The 23,193-nt window shown below is 36.1% G+C and overlaps 1 protein-coding gene across 1 annotated transcript; it reads right to left on the bottom strand.

Moving 5' to 3' along the window:
- Window positions 1–11,418: 11,418 nt before the first annotated feature.
- On the bottom strand, window positions 11,419–22,066 carry LOC144445726 (uncharacterized). Its single transcript, XM_078135369.1, has 3 exons — window positions 21,900–22,066; window positions 16,945–17,715; window positions 11,419–14,026 (listed from the first exon to the last, which is right to left on the bottom strand). The coding sequence occupies exons 1-3, from the start codon at window positions 21,982–21,984 to the stop codon at window positions 13,764–13,766; spliced, it is 1,119 nt and encodes a 372-aa protein (XP_077991495.1). The 5' UTR covers window positions 21,985–22,066; the 3' UTR covers window positions 11,419–13,763.
- Between the last annotated feature and the right edge of the window lie 1,127 nt (window positions 22,067–23,193).

Here is a 23,193-nt window from a genome sequence, read left to right as displayed (position 1 = left end):
CCAAGACGACGTCAGCTCCTTCAAAAGAGAAACACAGACTTTGAAGAAGTGCTCGCCAAGCCTAAAAAATCACCACCGATGGAATCGGATTTCGTAAAAACAGAACAGGGACAAATTAAATATTCATCTAACTAGTGAAGAAATGAAAGATTCGCGAAGAGTATCTCTTTCAATGCATCTTTTACAAAAAATTCTATCAGGCTGGCTAAGATTCGCGAATCGTTCACTGCAGAACGCCAGATATAACTGGTAAATTAACGTCGAGGCCGTTTAAAAAACGTTCGTGGTTCAACTACTGACAACAGAGGGAGCCCTCCATATGATGTATTTGTTGCTGATCAAGTAACTTCAAGCAATACAACGTTCTTTTGATGGTCTGCTCCCCCGTTTAAAACAAAAATTTTCATTTTGCTTTTCATTTCTTAAAAATTCTAACATTTTCGGCATGGGTTTATGGTAATAATACCAGCCATACTTGTCATATAGGGCTTAGGCTATTATTTGGTGGTCTGAGGATAGGCTAGCATCTATACAGACATTAAAAATATACATTTGCATAACAAAGTAATCAAATAGTGATGTCATCATTTATTTTACGTCTGATTAAGGACTTATTCTTGTTCTCTCTGTTTTTGTTGACATATACCTATACCATGCACCTTTGTCATCCGAGTTAACCTTTGACCTGAAGTATCCCTGGAATCGTAACTTTATTCAACAATCCGAGGAACAACAAAAACTTGCTAACAAAAAAATAATGATAATGGCATTGTAGCACCACTGTAGAGATTGGGCAATGATTGATGGTTTAATTTTCTGAGGGTTTGATTGGTAGGACCATGGAAGTATAAATGTCTCAGCAAATTGATTCATACTCATGCCTGTTGTTTCTCTGGGCCTGTCCATGGTTGCTATACACATTTTGGGTTTGTATTGAATGCTTGACCCATACCGCATATCTGTGCTGGAACCTATTGGTCTGGCGGTTATTGACTCTTAAGTTATTCACACGCAAACACACGCGCACGCACGCACGCACGCACGCACACACACACACACACACACTGTCACACACACACACACACACATACATACATACATACATACGCACGCACGCACGCACGCACGCACACACACACACACACACACACACACACACACACACACACATCTTTACACTGAGGTTCTGCCTGTGAATAATACCGTACACCATACATTTCTAACCCAAATATTTCGAAGAGACTGAGCTTCTTTTCATCGACGAGTCTCCACTTTAAATGCTGAAGATAACATTTTGACAATAGATGCTGTCTTCCAGCATTTACATGTAAAGTGTAACAGAACTTGATTTACTCGTAGAGTCCAGTTGATTTAATTCGGATCGAGTATTATAACACCCATCATTGGATTATAACTTTACATTAATACTATAGTATGTTATAGGTTTATATATGTACGCACAATTGGTACTAAGAAAATAAAGTAAACATTCCTGGGGATTTTTTCCCTCGAAATACCACAAAATATAATCCGTGTCTGAATACAGGCAGTGGGCGACGATCGACTAGGTAGAGAACCGTGATTCGCCGAAATTTGGTGAATTCGACAGACGACGCGACGCGCTGTTTATTTTATAAGTACAGTGGAACACATAATTGTTCCATTTGAGTATAGTACGCGGATACGTATATGGAATGTGGAATACGGAGAATTATTGTATGAATTCGCAGAATGACTGGTCTCCATATTGCCACCATCATTCAATTTATATATCGCACACTGCTGTCGCCTTTTCAGCCCCGCTTTTCAGATGCAGAACAGTAACGATGAACAAATATTACAAAGTGAACAAAATTCATCATGTGAGTGCGTTGCTAGGGGAGATGAGAGGCCATGTGAGATTACAGGTAGCCAAGGAACTACAGATGATGATTTCTGATAATCCCGAGTACTTTGTCGAATTGGGGAAATCATCCGGAATTGATCCCCGAGAATTCCTACTAAAATTGATATCACAGAAGACGAGAGACGTGATGCATGCGGTCGAAGAGACAGGAATTGAATCTCTCTGTGAACAAGTAAAACCACAGTTAGCTCGTCTAGCCATTAAAAGATTTCGTGAAATTTTAAAAGTGACTGAGATACACGAAAAACGGGTTATTCTGGGTGAAGAAGTCCCATTATGGTTTATTGGAGTTCTTAAGCATATTTTGAACTTACAAGATGGTGCGCCGCAGTGTTCGAAACCTACAGAGGAGGTGCATGGAAAGGCCGATCAAGAAACGAGTACGTATACTCGTGATAACAAAACAACTGAGAGTAACTGCACTGAAAATGAAAAGGGAGATATGCCATTGGAAGACACAGGTATGAAACTTAGTAGTGATGATGTACCAAATTCACGGGTCAGGTGGAATCTTCCACCGCTGACAAACAGCTGCAACTACCACCAGTCCGGTACATTCAGACCACGGCTAAAATTATTACCAAGACGACGTCAGCTCCTTCAAAAGAGAAACACAGACTTTGGAGAAGTGCTCGCCAAGCAAAAAAAATCACCACCGTTGGAATCGGATTTCGTAAAAACAGAACAGGGACAAATTTAAATATTCATCTAACTAGTGAAGAAATGAAAGATTCGCGAAGAGTATCTCTTTCAATGCAACTTTTACAAAAAATTCTATCAGGCTGGCTAAGATTCGCGAATCGTTCACTGCAGTACGCCAGATATAACTGGTAAATTAACGTCGAGGCCGTTTAAAAAACGTTGGTGGTTCAACTACTGACAACAGAGGGAGCCCTCCATATGATGTATTTGTTGCTGATCAAGTAACTTCAAGCAATACAACGTTCTTTTGATGGTCTGCTCCCCCGTTTAAAACAAAAAGTTTCATTTTGCTTTTCATTTCTTAAAAATTCTAACATTTTCGGCATGGGTTTATGGTAATAATACAGCCATACTTGTCAGATAGGGCTTAGGCTATTGTTTGGTGGTCTGAGGATAGGCTAGCATCTATACAGACATTAAAAATATACATTTGCATAATAAAGTAATCAAATAGTGATGTCATCATTTATTTTATGTCTGATTAAGGACTTATTCTCGTTCTGTTTTTGTTGACATATACCAATACCTTGCACCTTTGTCATCCGAGTTACCCTTTGACCCTCTTTGACTTGAAGTACACCAGTCCTGGAATTTTAACTTTATTTTTAAAACAATCCGAGGAACAACAAAAACTTGCTAACAAAATAATAATGCCAATGGCATTGTAGCACAATTGTAGAGTTTTGGCAATGATAGATGATGTAATTTTCTGAGGGTTTGATTGGTAGGACCATGGAAGTATAAATGTCTCAGCAAATTGATTCATACCCATGCCTGTTTTTTCTCTGGGCGTGTCCATGGTTGCTATACACATTTTGGGTTTGTATTGAATGCTTGACCCATACCGCATATCTGTGTTGGGACCATTTTCATTTGAATATTCCATATCTACATACCAAAATAATGTCTCCACCAAATACCACAGCTATTGGTCTGATGGTTGTTGACTCTAAGTTATTTACAAACACACACACACACACAAATACACATACATACATACATACATACATGCATGCATGCATGCATGCACGCACGCACGCACGCACGCACGCACACACACACACACACACACACACACACACACACATACATACATACATACATACATACATACAAACATACATAAACTGACACACACACACACGTTATTTCACCATGCATGAATGTGTAGCACGACTGTTGTGCACAAAATAACGCTACAATAATTGCTGCTCACACACACACTCCAAACAGAAAATACACAGAGATACATTTTCTGTGACAACATTTATTTTAAAATTGAAGACTTACTACAGAACTTACTACACAATGAGTTCATAAATAGTACTGGGATAAAATGCAGCATAGCATAGCAAGGCATGTATATAGATAGATAATTACTCATTTACATAATTATTCATTTCTGTATGCAAATTTGCAGCATAAACATTAAGATATCATATTCATTTACATATTCAAATGAATATGCAAATCTTTGCAGCATAAAAGTTCAACTGTACATGATTCACAATAAAATTCTACAATGCAGCTATAAAGCCACCTCTGTGGCAAATGGTAGGACATATTCCCCTGAAGAGAACAAAAAAATAAATCAACAATGTTGCAATTGACTTTAACTTTTTGTGACAACCATTGGTCTAGAGTCCTGGCAAGTAACAATCTACAAATGATTCATATTTATGCAATCTGGAGAAAACAAGAAAGTTACATAAATGTGCGTACCACAAGGCCTCTTTGTGGTGGGAAATGGTACAGCATGCTCCCCGATAAGTGCGAAAAAATAACTCTGGTTTGCTAGAAAGCACTGCTGACTTGCAGTTTGTGATAACAACTGATCCTGGGTTGATGCAACAATGTAGTACAGATTCATGCTATAACAAATCTATCAAAGGTTGGTGTAAATTGATTATTCACAAATATTATATGTAAACCATTTTTCATGATACAATGAGTAGATAATCACTGCAGCATAAAACCTTGGCCCTGACCATCCCAGATAATTGCTGCAGCAGTAGCACTGCAGCATAAAACCTTGGCCCTGACCATCCCAGATAATTGCTGTGGCAGTCACAGCATAAAAAACTTGGTTCTGACCATCCCAGATAATTGCTGCAGCAGTAGCACTGCAGCATAAAAAACTTGGTTCTGACCATCCCAGATAATTGCTGCAGCAGTAGCACTGCAGCATAAAACCTTGGCCCTGACCATCCCAGATAATCATTGCAGCAGTCAGACTGCAGTGTAATAATTGGCCCTCATCAAATCAGATACTGCAGCAGTAGCATTGCAGCATACAAACAAATTAATGCAGACTAAAATGTTTGAAAATGAGAAAGATCAATAAATATTTTATGATATAACTGATAGTAATACATTAACTTTGTATGATTTTATGGTTCAAAAGAGTTGACAGTTAATGAGATGATCTTCTGAAAATGGGTCATTTCTCTTTCTTGGTATAAATAACTTTGAGAAATATCGAAAGAGATAATGTAATACAAGTCTTTAACCAAATACATGTAGTCACTAACTGCAGTTTTACATGTTTGCCATACACCTTACTGTATCTGTACAGAGTTCCCTTTGCCTATATGTAAAATTACTCAGATTCTAAAACCTGGTTTCTTGCCCAATTATTGTTTTTACAATCTACCTGTAAAGGGTATTCTTGTATACATGTATGTAGGGCTTCCCGGCTAGATGTGCAGGGACAGATACCAGTTTTCTCTGGTAAATGTAGAGATTTTCATAGGAACCCTTTTTGTTTGTTTTGGAACCAGGACAAGATCAAATGGCTACACCAAATGGTTAACTTTGGTAGACGTCACCTTCAAAAAGTTACAATAACATGACCTTTAATAAACTTGACTTTTAAAATGATTCAAACACATACCTTAAACTTGAAATTGTTTGTGAAAGCAAATGTATTATTTTCAACTGAGAAATGCTAAAACCACATTGGTGGAGGGTCTGTGCTAAAACTAAGTACGGAAATTCAAAAATTGAAAAAAAAAAAAAAAAAAATTCCTGACAGTTTTCTCTGAGGTTGAAATAATGGCTGTATTCTGGCAATTTCTGCATTACAAGAATGGTACAATTTGCAGCATCATGGCAAAAATTTGCTTGAGCTGGGCACATCTCAGCAGATAATGACAATGTATACGTTCTATTTTTGAGAATATTGTGCAGTAAAATATTTTCACAAAGAGTTTGATTCATACTGTCTATATTGAAAGTACTCAAGTATTAAACAAAATTTCTTTTTGCATTTCGTCTAAAAACGTTTAAAATGAAATGAAATGAAAAATTTCGTTTTAAACAGAACTGTCTTAATATTAGATTATAAGATATATCATGTTGCTCCACCCTAACTGGTCTGTGAAAGAGGTTGACAGATGTGTGAGGGCACCCCCTTATGGCGTACCTCACAGACTATCTTTGTATCTTATCAAAGAAAATTTAGCAACTTAACTGGTCTGTGAAAGAGGTTGACAGATGTGTGAGGGCGCCCCGTTATGGCGTACCTCACAGACTATCTTTGCATCTTATCAAAGACAATAACGACCTAACTGGTCTGTGAAAGAGGTTGACAGATGTGTGAGGGCGCCCCGTTATGGCGTACCTCACACAGACTATCTTTGCATCTTATCAAAGACAATTTCAAACAAAATGAATACTTTGTGACAAGATACTCTTTGCATCCTGTCTAAAACCATTGAAAATGAGTCTAAAGTCAAACTGAATATGGTTTTCAGTGAAAATTAGAATCCTAAAAATAAATTCTCATATAATCCAGAAGTTAGAATTGAAATGAAAAGTTCACAGAAACAGAACAATACTAGTAACTTAGTAACTTAGAACTGTAGTCAACTGAAAGTACAAAGCATTGCAGGTTACCGTTCACTGGCTCTGTTTGATACAACCAATCAGAAACCAATAAGAAATTGCTCATTGTACACCTTTAAAGATAGCAAGATTGCAACTTCTTGCTACATTTTGTCTAAATAAAAGAAACTATTTACACATAGTGAAAAAAGATACAGACAAATGGGTGCCAATGTTTAGATATCTGCATTTGATGTCTGCATAGTGGCATGTGAGTTCATTTCATTTTCACAAAATTGCATTCATTCCATCTTGCTATCTTAAAGTGTAGCATGTGCAGTTTCTGCTTGGCTTCTGTATGGTTGTATCAGAACCAGTGAACACTAACCTGCAATGCACTGTACATTTACACTTTCAATATGTACTTGCAGGCCAAATCATAGTTTTTACACTAGCTATTTCCACTTTGCTTCCTTTCTCTGTACTCTTGCCACATAAAACAAACATCAATTTGTCACGGTGGAATACATTTTTTTTGGTCTTAAATATAAACTTGTATCAATTCATTTCCAAATATAAATATCTGTCTCCACTCCCCCTAATCTCAGCAATATTTATAGAACTAGAACAGAAACCATTACCTTCTACATTATCATAACGTTTGAAATTTTGGTTTACAGATTGAATTCTAACTTAAAAGTACTCTCAAAATGCTACTTTCAAAATACAACAAATTTTTAGGTCATAAACTTGGAAACAAGGACAAACTTTCCATTGTGGTGGAACTTATTGTGTGTGTGTCTGCACATGTTTGTGTATATGTATGTATGTATGTATGTATGTATGTATGTATGTATGTATGTATGTATGTATGTGTGTGTGTGTATGTATGTATGTATGTATGTATGTATGTATGTATGTATGTGTGTGTGTGTGCATATGTGTGTATGTATGTATTTATGTATGGATGGATGGGTGTGTGTGTGTATGTATGTATGTATGTATGTATGTATGTATGGATGTATGGATGGATGGATGTGTGTGTGTGCGTATGTATGTATGTATGTATGTATGTATGTATGTATGTATGTATGTATGTATGTATGTATGTATGTATGTATGTGTGTGTGTGTATGTATGTATATATGTGTGTGTGTTTGTGCGTTACAGAATATCTACCTATCTGATTGTTTGCTCTGATGCAAAAATTCTCTAAAAGGGTTACCTATAACAAGGCTTACTAAAAGACCAAATTTCTGTATTTGAACCTAAAACATGATGCTTGTTGGACATTTTTTATCCTTTCCTACATAACCGATTGTCTGACCCATCATTACTTTGAAGGTCTCTGAACAAAAAAAGAAACATAAAATATGCAAAATACTACACCACACTATGTACTCTGAACATCTCAATACAATATACAAACTTTTTCTGCTCATTATGTTTGAACTGCTGTCTCACAGCAGTCTCACTACTACACAATGTGACATGCTATCGACAAATTTAACAAAATAACATTGAAATGTCTTCAAAGAAACCTGCGTAGACTGTACAAAACTACTCAAACATTCATTCCAGCCGTTTTGTGTACACATGACAAAATTAATACTATGAAATTCACAATATAGTGTGTGCAACATTTTACACAGCTCTGGTCGCCTACTTTCTGTAATAACAATTTATGCAATTGATGTCAAAAGTTTGCAAATTTCGTTGAAAATTTCCCAACAATAGTGTAAGAAGTCATTACAAGAACATATATATTCTTGATAAATTCATTTCAAAACAGAAAATTTGATGAAAATATCCATTCACAAATCATTAGAGACTGTGAGATATGTCGTGTTGCTCCCCCCTCACTGGCCTGTGACCGATGTGTGAGGGCGCCCCATCACAGCGCACCTCACAGTCTAGCTCAAACTCACATAATGCTTACTTTAACAAGAAAGGTCTACATCTGTCTGTCTACATTCAAAATCAAGTGTCGTGACTGTGCTGAAAACAGCAGAGGTACCTTGGTTAATTAAAGTATTGGAAAATATCCCTCTATTTCACCCCTATCCTTCACAAAATAAACTCATCCGTGTACAGAAAAGAATACGACTGTACCATTAATAGACATAAGTTTAGGTGAATTGTGACCTATGCAATCTACAATGATCCAAGGGACATTATATCTAACTTGAAGTGATGAGTATGTACTCAGTTTTCAAATACAGTGTACTTTTGGTGAGGTCAAATGTCACATGACATCAACTGAGGTCAGAGGTCAGCCATGTTTACATTCCATAGAAATCCACCATGTTATATATTAGTCTAGGCACTAGACTACAATTCTACAATCTCTCTTTCTCTCCGTATAGTCAAATGGACTTCTCTAGCACAGCATTTCATTCTTACCACCACCACCACCAACATTAGTTTATGCTACTGCAGCACATATGAACGTGGTGACGTTATCACATCCTCATGTAACATACTTTCAAAAAGGAGGTTGAGTTTAAATTAAACTGTACAAGGTTACAACCTCCTGTCAGTGTGTAATGGATTACTACTGACATGCACTGTTCACCCTTTCCCCAGCACGAGATTTAGCTAGATGTTCGGTAAAATTTGTCTGTTTGACTATGCAGTGGAGATGATCACACTGTGCAGTGAGCCCTCTAAGCCAATTTGATGCGCCACTGATGCACACAACTTCTGGGCGAAGTGTAATCCATCACAGATTGACAGGCTGTCGTCATAAAGCATTGTCAAGTCAGATAGTGCGAAATCATTGTTGACCTTTCTAGGACTGATATGATATGCAAATGTCCAACCGAACTCCACCTCCGTCTGTTCAAACTAAAATCACGTGGTTACGCAACGTCATAACATTTATATGAACGCCGTACATAGGGAGGAGCACAGAATTCTGTGCAACAGTAACAAGATTGACTACACGGTAAAGTATGATGATAATGTAGTCTAAAATCGGAATACATTTGTCAGGAACTCGACTACATATTCTTGTTCCTGATTGGACAAGGAAAAATCACATGGTTGCTATGACACCATACATATATTGCCATGGGGCTGCAAAGTAAGCTTCACTGGACTGGCAACTGGCAGAAGTTTTCAGATCCAAATTAACAAACTTACAATAAGCAGTGTATATTATGGCATGGGGGACAATTTGTTTTCTAAATGCCATTTTTGAAAATTCAAATCACTGCGACAATTTTTGGTCAAGTCATACAAAACTACTATTGTCATTTCCAATTGTTTCATCAGCTAAGCTACCTGTTTCCCAAATTTTTTCTCTGCTTAGGTGTCAAAAACCCTGACTCTCAATGGAAACACGTCCACATAAATACAACACTACTTCATGTCATAGAACGGAAGCTTATTGAGTAAGTCCACAGAAATGGTATAATGATATGTTTTCACATGAAAGTTCTACTAGATATAACTACGCATTGTAACAACACAGATCTCCCTAACTTAAAATAATCTCAAGAATTCTTTATCAGAAATATGAACTCTATAAGCAGCCTTGTACTTTCTCCTAACTAACTTCCTCTAAGTACCAACAGTTAGCCATTAATGTTGAGGATTGCCCTTTAGCTCCGATAAACATTCATGATGTGATGCGAGGAATATTGGCAGATACACAGCAGCATACCACCCCTACATATTGGTCTTGCTATTGTTCACATCAAGAACATTGAGTTGTACACTGTCTTCTGAATTTACAGATCTTTGTAATATCATATTGATATTTGTTATATTGTGTACTAAGTAGTTGCCATAGAAACTGCACAATACAGGGCTAGCATCACAAACTTAACTGATATCAAAGACGCCAACGATCAAAATATTGAAAATCTGCTAGAATTTAGTTTTCTATACTTTCTATTTCCTACTGGCAAATGCCAGCAACTTTTCATGATTTTCTCATAGTTCTACTCTTTCACTACTTTGAATACTATGGCATCATTTTAGATTCTTCATACAATTTTGAGAATGCTGTAGACTTTAATGTGGCACAAACTGAGTTTATAAACTTTTTTTACTCAAGTGAAAATATGTAAAACCTTAATTAAACTATTCTAGTATAATGTTAATGTCACTGCATACCTTCTATGATATTACAATTGTCTTCTGGTATTGTTAGAACAGTTGATTTCATAGTCAAGTTTCCTGAACATTTTATGATACGTATGATAAATTACACCATTGGGTTGTTTATTTACGAGTTATATCTTAATACCAGGTTTGAGTTCAGTCAATTGCAAGTGGTGGTTAGGTGTGCTTCAGTAAATGGACACTAGAGGGCGGTATACTAATTATATAAATGACATCATCAGATCGTTTATAAGTTATGTCTTAATACCAGGTTTGAGTTCAGTTAATTGCAAGTGGTGGTTAAGTGTGCTTCAGTAAGTACAATAATGCGAGTACGTTTCAAATATGCAGTTAAAACTACGCCTGATACACGTATAAACTCAGCTTGTGCCCCTTTCAATAAAAGCATACCATATTTTGTAACTGTCCTAAAGTTTACAATAACAAGTATAGAGTGAAACTGAAGGCAACAATGAATCCCTGCCCATACATGTAAGTCACAGAATATTTCTGAGAATAGAGAAAAGAGGTGTGAAAATGGAAAACAAAGATGAGATCTTGTTTGTCTGTCATCTGACACACACACACACACACACACACACACACACACACACACACACACACACGCACACACACACACACACACACGCACACACACACACACACACACACACACACACACAGACACGATAGTTTGTAAATAGTGCAATGATATATGAGTGGACATTATGAGATATGATATGACAAAATATTAAATATGTGTGATTTCATAACATTCAAATTCATCTGTATGTGTGAGTTTTTACTTTTCTTGGACAATTTGTGGAAAGCTTCACTCTGTGAATACGTCATGCAACAATAATAATAGCAATAATGTGAATTTATAACACGCCTTTCTGCCTGAGAGCTCAAGGCACTCACAATTATTATCCCTGGCACGGATCAATGGCAGCACGACGACCCTTTATACTTCCTCAACTCCCTGGGGAGCATACAATCCTTTGCAATCTCTATAAGTGCATAGGATTACTGACTGTACTAACAATGGACCATAGCACTGGACTTACACCTAGATAGCACTGTACCCAATACATGTTGGCTAAAACATGACTAGCTGGGCTTTATCATCACGCTTACACTAACAATACAGGGAGTAGAACACTAACACCTACCTACTACCTCTTTGGTGCACGCACAATAAATTAGTAAGAAAAGTATCTCTGGTACTGGTTTGCTCATTGGTTGGCATGTACCATTTTCAACTCAGGTGTATACTGAAAAGGTACTGGTTTGCTCATTGGTTGGCATGTACCATTTTCTAACTCAGGGGTATACAGAAAACACTCAATTTCTATTATTCTAATTTTAATATCAGGATAGCAATCATTTTGAATGTGTATGATATCCAGAGAAGAATGTGAGTACAGAACAGAAAAGTATGAAGTGTTAGATTATGTAATGATGCGACACCCCCCTGAGTAGTAATGGTATTGTCCAAGTGTAGTTTTGACAGGCATGTTATCAACATCACACATATTTTAATATTTTGAAGTGAGAAAGTGAAAAAGTGTGACGGTCACAGTATGCAAACAAACAATTAAATGGATATCTAACACTCTAAGGACAAATACTAGACAAGACAGAGACAGATACACAGAGGACAGACAGAGACAGACAGACAACAGATGACAGACAGACTGGCAGACTAGAGAGACAGACAGACAATCAAACAGACAGACAGACAGACGACAGACAGACAATGTAGTATGAATGAGGTAGATGGCACAGCGGAATTGACAATGTAACTGAATGTCATGGAATAACTCTATACGATAATTTCTCAACACATTCTCAGAGAATAGCATGATTCAATATACTACATGTACTTTCTCAACAAATTCTCAGAACCTACGGGCAGTGTGCCCTCTAAGCCAAATTGACGCACTACTGACGCACACAATTTCTAGTGACGCACCAAACTATGATGTTCCCCTATCTCTTACTATGTGGTGACTCACAAGAAATACCAGTGTTTCTCATTTTGACTCACAACAACAAACTTTGGCTACCACTAGAGGGCACACCCCATCAAACCAACATTGATTCAATTCACTCTCCTGCTTTCTCAACACATTCTCTGAACATAGAATGAATTATTAAATGTGCAAACTTTTCAAAACACTCTTCAATATAACGTTATTCACTAGACTCCTTATTTCGCAGTAAAAAGAAAATAGCAATATGCAATATGCTAATTTCCGACACATTCTCAAATAGCAAGATTCAATTTCTCAGCACATTCTCAGAGAATATGATTCAAATAGCTAATGTCTCCACATAATATCAGAAAATAGTAAGAGTAAGTTTGACATGCAACGTTTTGAGGTTTGAAGAGCTTTCTTGCATCACATTCATAAACATACTTTTTCTTTACAAAAACATTGGTTTCAGTCCTGAGGTGCATTTGAAATGTGTTCAGAACAGTCTGCTGAGCTCTGTGACCTTGTATAAGGTACTAATGTACTTAGAGGCTGACTTTCTGTGATGCAAAAGAGCAGATACTTATTAAACTTCCATTTTTCAAATTTTTCTTGTCACTTTTGCATATAATTTTGGTATCAAACTATATAATTCATCAATATTTCTACTCCCAATTCAAAATGAAGATGAAACTGTCAAAAAATTACAGAAAATATGAAAATATTTGTTGAGAATAAACTTGGCGGGAAATTTCATCAGATAACAGAGTTCGACAATGTGCTTGCTCTTGTGCCTCTTAATACTGCACATTTAACTAAAATGCAGTTTCTGGACAAACACAAATATTTTACCAGTGAAAACTTTCTACATATGAACACTGTCTGCAGTGAAAAGTGACTTTACACAAGAAGAAAAGGTGAGAGAAAAAAGGAAGAATAAAATCTCATAAATTGAAAGTTAAACCCGGACAACAGTGCAGAATAAATTTGGAATGTAGGGACGGGTACGTACATGAAAGTAGACATGAAACCTGATACTGTAGATGGTTTTCCCCCATATCTAGTGGGTTTGACCTTGTGAGAACAAAGAACCAAATTTACATAACAATGTACTGTTTTGTTATGCAAATCATATGTCTCAACCATTATATTTATGGGGTAGAACAGCAATTACTAAAAATTATACAGGATGAAATTTACCAGTTACAGGCTTGGCAGGTAGAGTCTCAAACGATAGATATCTATGGCTGTGTTGGTGGTTCGAGATCTCTCCGAAGAGTTTCGGCTTTTTCTCTGGCAGCAGCAAGTTGTGAGCGTAAAATTGCATTCTCCTGTTCTAGCTGGGCTATCCTGACAGACATATCTTCTTCACGTGCTCGTCGTGCATCACGCGAACGTTTGGCTGCAAGGTTGTTACGACGTCTTCTCTCAAAGTAACGAGTATCCTTTGCCTCATCAGGCACAGGCTGTTTATCAGCTCGTTTCCTACTTGACTTCGGCAGTCCTGAAACGTAACAAGAATCAAATGAAGCTATACATGCACAGACGAAGGGCCATAAAGAATTAAGTATTACAATACTCTCTAGTTTTTACCTCAAAAAAGTTACTCAGATAAATTATCAGTATTAAATGAAAAATTTCTACTCACAGAATCAAAAGCTTCCGAGAAATATTTTGATGCCATGAATAGAAATTTCCATTTGGTACAAGATGTTTTATAATTACTTAGTTGAGAGTTTCAATATATCAGCAAGCAAACACAACAGCTCAGTTGTTACTTGTGGAAAGCATGAAGCATATTAAAGCATGAAATAACCAGTTCTGAGTAATAATATTTACAGTAATAGGGAACTTGCAATCCAGACTGAGCATGCTCAAATGTAAAGGACTATGGGATTATCTGTGGTTATCGTAATACCAAATCTGGAGCTACTGATAAAATTAACCTCCCACAATTGTCAGGGTAATTATGAATTGATTATCTGTGGTTACAAACAATGTATCAACAATGTTTACAATACTAATTGATTTAGTATTTATTATCGCATTTCCCATGATGCAACATTCAACATGGCGGGTTTGCAAGTTCCCTATTCAGAATAGAAAGTGATGCTGGACTGTATTTTGTCTTAAAGCTACACTAGCTACAACTGGACCATTTTTAAATCTGTTTCGTTAGATTTAACGACTTACTCATTTAACGATACTGAATCACCTGTGGGGTAAACATATTTGTGTAATGACATGACATGGTGCAATGAATCCTATCAATTTATTTTTGGGTCCACACCATAAAATCAATGACTGAATGAATTACCAATTTTGACATGTTATTGTACACAACTTATGGATAAAATCGATTTGTAATTAACATGTCCTATGTCTAATTATTGGTATATTAACAATTTTCAGTGATCATGTTGTTAGTTTTCTGATCAAAAAAAATTATGCTCCAGTTACAGGTAGAGCAGTTTTATAATTGATAATACCATGCACAAGCCAAGTTGAACAAAAAATATGGAATGTATACTCTGGTTGTTCTACGTCACAACAATGTGCGTCTATGTCTTGACAACATGTGTCTACGTTACTGGTTCTACTGTGTCCGAAATATGAGTCAAAATGTTCAAAATTACCATTACTTTCCCCGATTTTCTTTGATATTACTGGTGCTGGTATAATTATGTGATTCTCCAATATTTTTCTAAATTCAGCCAGAAAATACTCGTGACCTAAGGGTTGTTACTACTCCTCTAGTGACTCATAGTGACAAAGGCCCCTTATGTCACTCGATTTTAATCCTAATCTGAAACAGGCCTTTAAATAGTGAGATTATCACTAGCATTGGCAGATTCAAACTTACTTTACTTTGCACACTCAGAACTGGTGTAACATACAGCAATTAAAGCACCTTGCTTGCACAGCATACCCTATCACAGCTGACTGGGTACAATGACATCAAGAACATGCACAGCCCTGGTGTCAATGATACCATGCACAGCCCTGGTATCAACGAAGACACCATGCACAGCCCTGGTATCAACGAAGACACCATGCACAGCCCTGGTATCAACGAAGACTACATGCACAGCCCTGGTGTCAATGACACCATGCACAGCCTTGGTAGCAACAAAGACACCATGCACAGCCCTGGTATCAATGACACCATGCACAGCCTTGGTAGCAACAAAGACACCATGCACAGCCCTGGTATCAACGAAGACACCATGCACAGCCTTGGTATCAATGACACCATGCACAGCCTTGGTAGCAACAAAGGCACTATGCACAGCCCTAGTACCAACAAAGGCACCATGAAAGCAGCAGTATATAGAAGGTGTTATAAAGCATATACAGGACAATGAAGCTGCTGCAGCAGGCTAAGCATGGAAGCTGGAATATGGGAATCTGAAATTAACAAAATTATGATTATTATTAATTCAAACCAAAATATTTACAAATAAGGTTGTATAATTAAAGCCAAAAAGTTTGAGGCAATTCTCGTAAAACTTAAGTGGCCATATAGATGGCAAATGGGTATTTATTTGGATTTTTATTTCATAAAACAACCATATCATATTTTTCTACTTGGGAATGCAATGTAAAAGAACATACACCAAAGTCCATGTTTGTAACTCAATAAATTGCAACAAATTAAAAAGTGTGTGAAATGTTTATTACTGTATATACAATAACAAACATTTGGCATGTTACAAACAAGGACTTGGTGTATGTCCTTTCGGGTTGTATTCCCAAGTAGAAAAACATAGTAGAGTTGCCATTTAAATTTCCAGATAAATAGCCAAATTTCATTTATAATTATATGGCCAATTTAATTTACATAATGTTGTTGTGCTAGCGGAAGCATGTAAGACTGCTGTTATTATAAAACCCAATCTGCAGCCAAAAAGTTTACAATTTGCTGTCAAACACTCAAAATGAGTGTTTGTACATACTGTTTACACATGGACATCAAACAAGTGTACAGTGTCATTAACTAGTAAACATGTAATTCAGCAACTTATTACTTATTTTTGAATGGCAATGAAAATGAAAAAAGCAAAAGTTCCGACAACCATATATTAATTTTAAAAAATGCAAAGTTACAATTGCCAAAAACTTTTGAAAATTACAAATGTAGCAACGGTTACAACAGCCAAAAATGACTGAAAATTAGCAAAAGTTACAACAGCTAGAGTTATAGCAATTGGGCTAATAACAGTTTCATATAATCAAGATACTTGTCAAGAAAAACTATCAAAAGGGGAAAATATGTCATCTTCTCACTTTCCTTTCCTTTCTCACAACAATCACTAAAAGGAAACTCATGTAGTTTTTTGTACCTTCACCTTCTATCCATCACTAAAAGTATATTTAGTCTGATAAATACTTACCTTTCACTAAAACTAAAAATGTACTTACCATCACCATTCACTGATGTCTGTTCACTCCCTGAACTATCAGCTGACCCTCTTACGTCTGCCCTCGATGCCAAGGCAGCAGTAGATGCTATAATATTCAATGGATTACTACCATCCACTACAGTGACTTGTGGCATAATCTGTGGTTGAAGGGTTGGTACTGCAGCGACAAAGATCGGACCACCTGATTGTAGCATGTTGGGATTGACTGTGACAACATTAGCTGTGATGCCATTCACCACTGGCATTGTTGGTTGAGGTGCAATGGTTACGTTGTTGGTAGTTTGCAGAGATTGTGACTGTGGCTCTCGTCGTCCGGTTGACAGATCACACACACTGTCTGACTGATCCCCGAGGTCTGTACACTGAGAGTTACTCCTTGATGTCATAGAGTCTGTATCTGAGTCATCGTATGACTTGCTTGCTGCAGCATTGGATGGCATCACTCCATACAAGTTCTCTTCCGAGGCTGGTTCCTCCTTCACTGTCAGCATTTGTTCTCCGTCATCTGATTTCCCAACAGGTATCTCTTTTTTTGTATTCACTGCATCAACAATGTCTTTGGAACATACTTGTGAGCTTTCTTTAGTCTTGTCAACTTTCTTGACAATCATTTCATCTTCATCGCTAGTTTCATCATCCTCTGATGATGGTAGCTCAACCTTAACTTTTTTCATAGGAGGTAGTCGTCCCTTCCTTCTTGAGGCTCTAAAGGATCTTCCATTGTTTAAATTCCCAGAAACCTTTCCATCATTTGTAGCTTTCACTTCATCTGGATAGAGAGAGAAAGAGAGAAAACACAGACATACAGCTTTAGAATGAGACAGCAAGGTTTGATGAAAACAGAAAGTAAGCCTTCAACCAACTAAGATAAAGACTAGCCTAGACACCAGTCATGTGCCGCACAGGGACCTCCTTACGGTGGTCGGCAGACCAGCCCCCTCCCCCCCCTGATCATTTTAAATTCTAACTTGTTTTAAAATTCTGGTTTTTATGTATATTTTTTATCTATGGGATGTTTATGAGCGTTATTTTGCGTTCTTTTCTCTCCCAAAATAAAGTTTAACAATAGTATTAATAATAAAAAATAAAATGATCAAACTGTTTAACAGCTCAATACTCACAATCAATAAATTCAAATCCTATTAAATAAATAATATATACATACTTAAATGTAACTACATCTTTTACATATTGCAGTTGGTATGTTTTATGGCACTGGATTTATTTTACCTGAATACACAAAATCTTTTCCCATGAATATATGTCCCGTTAACATAATTTATATATTAGCATCATATTGCTCTATTCAGCTGCTGTGAAAGGTGTCAACAACAGTTGCACCAAATACAACAGACTGACTGGATAAACTATTTAAAGCTATACATTTGTAGTGTTAACTTTCTCTTTGCACATTCAAAGTGTGCCTGACAAAATTTCCATGTGCCAAAATAAACATGTTTGCAGTCACCTGTGACCCAGGGGACCCTTTTTTGCCAGATGTATACAATTACTTAATCATAAAATGTTTTGTCATTCACTTAAACAGAATCTGGTCAGAGTAGAAGAAAAAAAATTGTCTTTGTTCATTTGACACAAAAGTGAATGTTCATTGGAGAAAAACAAAAGCAGAAAAAAATCAGTTTTTTTGTCACTTTTTGTCAAGTCAATAAATGAGAAGGAAAGAAAAAAACAGAAAAAAGTTCATTTTATTCCACCTAAAAAGAAGAAAAATCTAGATTACATGCCTACTCCTCCCTGTGTATGATGAATATTATGACAGAACCCCATTACACGCGAGTGCAAGTGTGACGAATTCAGGGTATTTGAATGAGTGCAAATACCATGAGTACCCACACTGGCACTCATGCAGCATGTGGTTCTGTCATAGTGTTACATCGAAAACAACAAATTTCTGTAAAAATTTCACTATGCCATCATGTGATTTCATGTAGAACAAATGACCATGTCCTCATTTGCATACAGGTATGCAATAATGTTTTCGGTATTTCACTGAAGTGAAAATACCACTAGTATGCACACGCACCAGTGCAAGTAATCTCTGGTACATAAATCCTACATACTCTGAATCTGTAATAACTTCATCCAATAAGTTGAATAACTCTGTTAAGTTAACAATAAATGAAGGGGGTTGTAATATATCTAATAAAATGACAATTCATATACAGAATTTATATATTAATAAAGAAATTAAACATTATATCATAAACATAATTGCTTCTGTTTTATTCTAATCACATAACTATAATGATGACAAAATCAGGCATAATAATACACAATAAATTCAATTAATAATGAGACTCCCTAGTCATACCAAAATTATAGCTGCTTCTTCTGTCATGGAATATGTTAAGTTGATGTGTATAGTTGTATTGTTTTCTTTGCACTTCTATCATAAGAAAAGCTACTGAAATCCAACTTTGTCTACACTAGAGCAACTACATTCATACATTTTAACAGCTGACATACCTTTTTCTACACTATCTAAGGTATTATGCTGTACTTCATGTGTCTTCTGAAGGCATAGCATAATTACATAATATGCGCTTGAACAGGTTAAGTACATCTAAGGTTAACAACCTCAATCTAGGCTATGTATACAATAATAACCCAACTATACCTACTGTTTATTGCCTGTATTACATACATCATTATCGAGCTTTTAATTATTTGATGTCGTCTTCAGAATTATTTCACAAGATAGCTAAACGTTGAGTTTCATCATTTTAATGTAAATTTATGTTATGGTTTAGAACTTAAAAGTGAGTGACCTGGGGGTGATAATCATAATATAGGAAATGAGCTGAGATAGAATCTGGTAACTATTGACATCACATTTTTGTAGATGGTTTGAAATGCTATTTCACTTCCCAAATAATGGTACCCAGAAAAAAGGAAAGACTCCATGCTTCTGTTACCATGTTTACAGAGAACAAAGAAATTACAAGTCTTAGAGAAACCCAGTTATCTTGTTTTGGGATAATACAGAAATGACAAGAGTGCTCAGTGTTTCATTTACCTTATTCTGGGAGAATGCAAAAATTTCAAGAGGGCTCATTACCCCTATTTACGGAAAATACAGAAATTGTAAGGGGGCTCAGTGTCCCATTTAGCTTTTGCAGGGAGAACACAGAAATTACAAGTGGGCTAACAACCCCAGTTACCTTGTTCAAGAACACACAAATGAAATGGCTCAGTGCACATGTCACTTTATTTGGTAATACAAATTGTGAGAAGGCTCAGTGACCCTGTTACCCTGTTAATTGAGGGAGAAAACAGAAATTATGAGATGGTTCAGAATAAACGTTATTTTGTTTGTGAGAACACAGAATTATGAGAGGGCTCAATATGTACGGTACCCATGTTACCTTTTTCAAGGAGAACACTGATATAATGCTTCACATCAAATGACGTGAAAAAAAATCAACAAAATTAGACAACTATTTTCAGTATAAAACATAAACAAACAAAATTTTGTACGGAGTAAAATTGATCTTACCTCCCGGTACTTTTAAAAGATGTTTTAAAGTTCTGGGCCATAAAGTATTCAGGATTACAAAATATACATAAAAATATGGTGTTCATAGTTATATTTTTTAAGTGATTACATAATGTCTTATTTTTTCCTATTTGTACCAGATACAGAAGCCATTACAGATAACTTTTGAAAATGTCAAAAAAAAATTACGCTTTTTTTCAATTTTTAAAAAAATATTATATATGGTCATATTTCCTATACAGAGAATTTTTTTTTTTCAATTTTTAATGTAAACAAAAGTTAATTACTGGGTGATTGGTGTCAGAAAAATAGCATAATGCTAGTCCAGTCTGACCTATCTCCTTTCACAGACAATGATTTTTTGGCATTTTTACTGAGTCAATTTAACTTCCTGAGATTTAAGTGAATCACATTTGTGAGGATAACACAAAACAAAGGTGAAGCTTCCTGATGGCATATAAAGAAGGTGAACATTTGTTTACATTATGTGGTCATTATGACCCATAAATGTATACACTGTGTGTCATGTAGATATTTTCACTACTAGAAAATTTAGAGGCTAATTTTTACTAATCACATTCTGTTCATGTACAAGTAAGGTATTTTAGTCACTGCTTATATTAGCATTTTGTTTTTCAGCGAAATATGCGAAAATAAGATTTTTACTGAAAATTTCCAGATTTACAGTATATCAAACACACAAAAAAATGAATACAGCAAAACAGCAAAATAAAATAATGCATAAATAATAAATAAAATTCTAAATATAACCGTGTAAATAAAAAAGTAAAATAAAAATAAACTGAAAAATATGTTAAACCTAGTTTATTGGTTGCTTAGCCTTCATATGAACTCTATTAATGTTTACTGGAAGGTATCCAGTCGATTTTGACCATGACATCTGTGTATTTAACGGTACAAGGTCGTAACAAATAAATTATGCAAAATAGGGTGATTACGTCATACACCAAGAATGGGACTCGACACAGTCTATTTTTTGACATGATTACATCATACGCACAACATCGACTATCCAACACCGAAATATTGTCAGAAACCCAAAATCGATATGTTCACCGCATTTTCTGTAGATTTCGAACTGTCAGGGCCATTACTTTGCTCTTACGTGGCCGTCCTTGACTCTCCCCTGAAGTAGGGCATGGTCATATGAGGTCAATCTAAGGTCAGTGCATTGCCTCACAAACTATTGTTTGGCGCTTGTGGGAGAATTTTCCCAGTTTCACTTTCTTGAAGTGTAAAATACTTCTTGGACACCGTATATGATATCGGATCCTTCGTTTTTGTATGTCATATCCCGATAAAACACACAGAATAACACAACTTTGTCATATACACGAACGCATTTTCCAAGCACGAGAATGGCGCCCTAGCCTGTTATGTAATCACCCAACACAACCACGTCGCACTTTACCTACCTCCCTTTTTGTTTTCCTCTCCTTTTTTCTTCGGATCTCCGACATATTCTATGGTAGAATCACCCTGCACTACCCACTTGTACATTTTGGAAAGTTTACGTCCACAGGTACTCAGCAATCCCTGACAAAAACTCGCGCTTTTCTGTAAGTTCCTGTTGTGTATACATTCATGATGACTTCATCGCTCACTGTAATGTTTGTTATCTCTCACCTCCAATGACACATAGACTCCCTAAGTCAGTAAATAGTGTATTGTTTAACACTTCGCCTCATTTGAAAATGCAATACAATATAATACTATGACCCAATATTGCCCAGCTAGCTAACTGTGTATATTTTCAAATACATATATATCAACGTAGGGTACACTAAACACTTGTAAATTTCATGTAGGTTTTTAAGAAGTCATTTCTATCTATGGTTTCACTTCTTTTCAACAAAATTCTCAACTTTTATCCATTTTTGTTTGTACTTATAAGTTCTGATACTTTTTAAAAAAATATTTAGCTTACTAGTTGGCCAATAATCTATTATTATATGTACGCAGAGTTTTGAAAACAAGGACTAGATAGCGTGAAAAAGTTAGGTTTAGCCAGACATTTGGTTTTAGGTGATGATACTACCCGTGGCTAAAGGGTCTGACTCAGTGGAGGGGTGGTCGACGTACGTGGGCGGACAAGAATTTTAATATTATGAAGTTGTCTGTCTGGTCTGGAGCTCTATTAAAAACAAAGGACTGCGTATATGCGCACGCGTGGGCCCAACTGCGAGAAGGGTAGTCTAGTGCTACCCTTCATCGAATCTTTCTTATTTTGTTAGGTTAGAGACCACGTTGGTATATCCAGATGACGGGTCGGGATAGCAATAAGTCAAGTCAAGGGACGGATGCATGATAGAGTTAATTCGTACAGAATACATCAGAATGGCTGTTTTGAATACCGAAACCGTCGACCGGGGGGGGGGGGGAGAAGGGGTATTCATGTTAAAACTTAATTTTTTCAATTTTTAAACATAAATAAGGCCATTGAAGAATTAAAGACTTCGCTATGATGCGAAATATCAAAATGAACAACTACTAGTATTATAATAATAGGACCCAGGAAGTTCATTGCCAATAGCTTGGGGAATTTTTACATTATAACCACTTGTGTTAGTTTTATATATCAACATATTTATTATTATATTTAGTGTTTGTTTTGTTGTGTTTCTATCAAGTTTTTGGCCATAAATTCTGTATTTTTCATATGTAATTTTGTTCCAAATAAAATAGACACTAAGTACTGTCTTTTGAATT

This window comes from Glandiceps talaboti, chromosome 14 (assembly GCF_964340395.1).
Source record: "Glandiceps talaboti chromosome 14, keGlaTala1.1, whole genome shotgun sequence".
In the NCBI taxonomy this organism is placed as follows: domain Eukaryota; kingdom Metazoa; phylum Hemichordata; class Enteropneusta; family Spengelidae; genus Glandiceps; species Glandiceps talaboti.
The sequence above is the reverse complement of the archived record's forward strand: the minus strand, read 5'-3'. Positions and strand labels throughout refer to the sequence as shown.

Excerpts from the sequence above, each read along its gene's own strand:
- LOC144445726 (XM_078135369.1), bottom strand. The coding sequence starts at position 21,984 with ATGTACAAGTGGGTAGTGCAGGGTGATTCTACCATAGAATATGTCGGA. Across the intron at positions 17,716-21,899 it reads AGAGGAAAACAAAAAGGGAG|ATGAAGTGAAAGCTACAAAT; the intron begins GTAGGTAAAGTG and ends CTCTCTATCCAG. Across the intron at positions 14,027-16,944 it reads GACATCAGTGAATGGTGATG|GACTGCCGAAGTCAAGTAGG; the intron begins GTAAGTACATTT and ends GTTACGTTTCAG.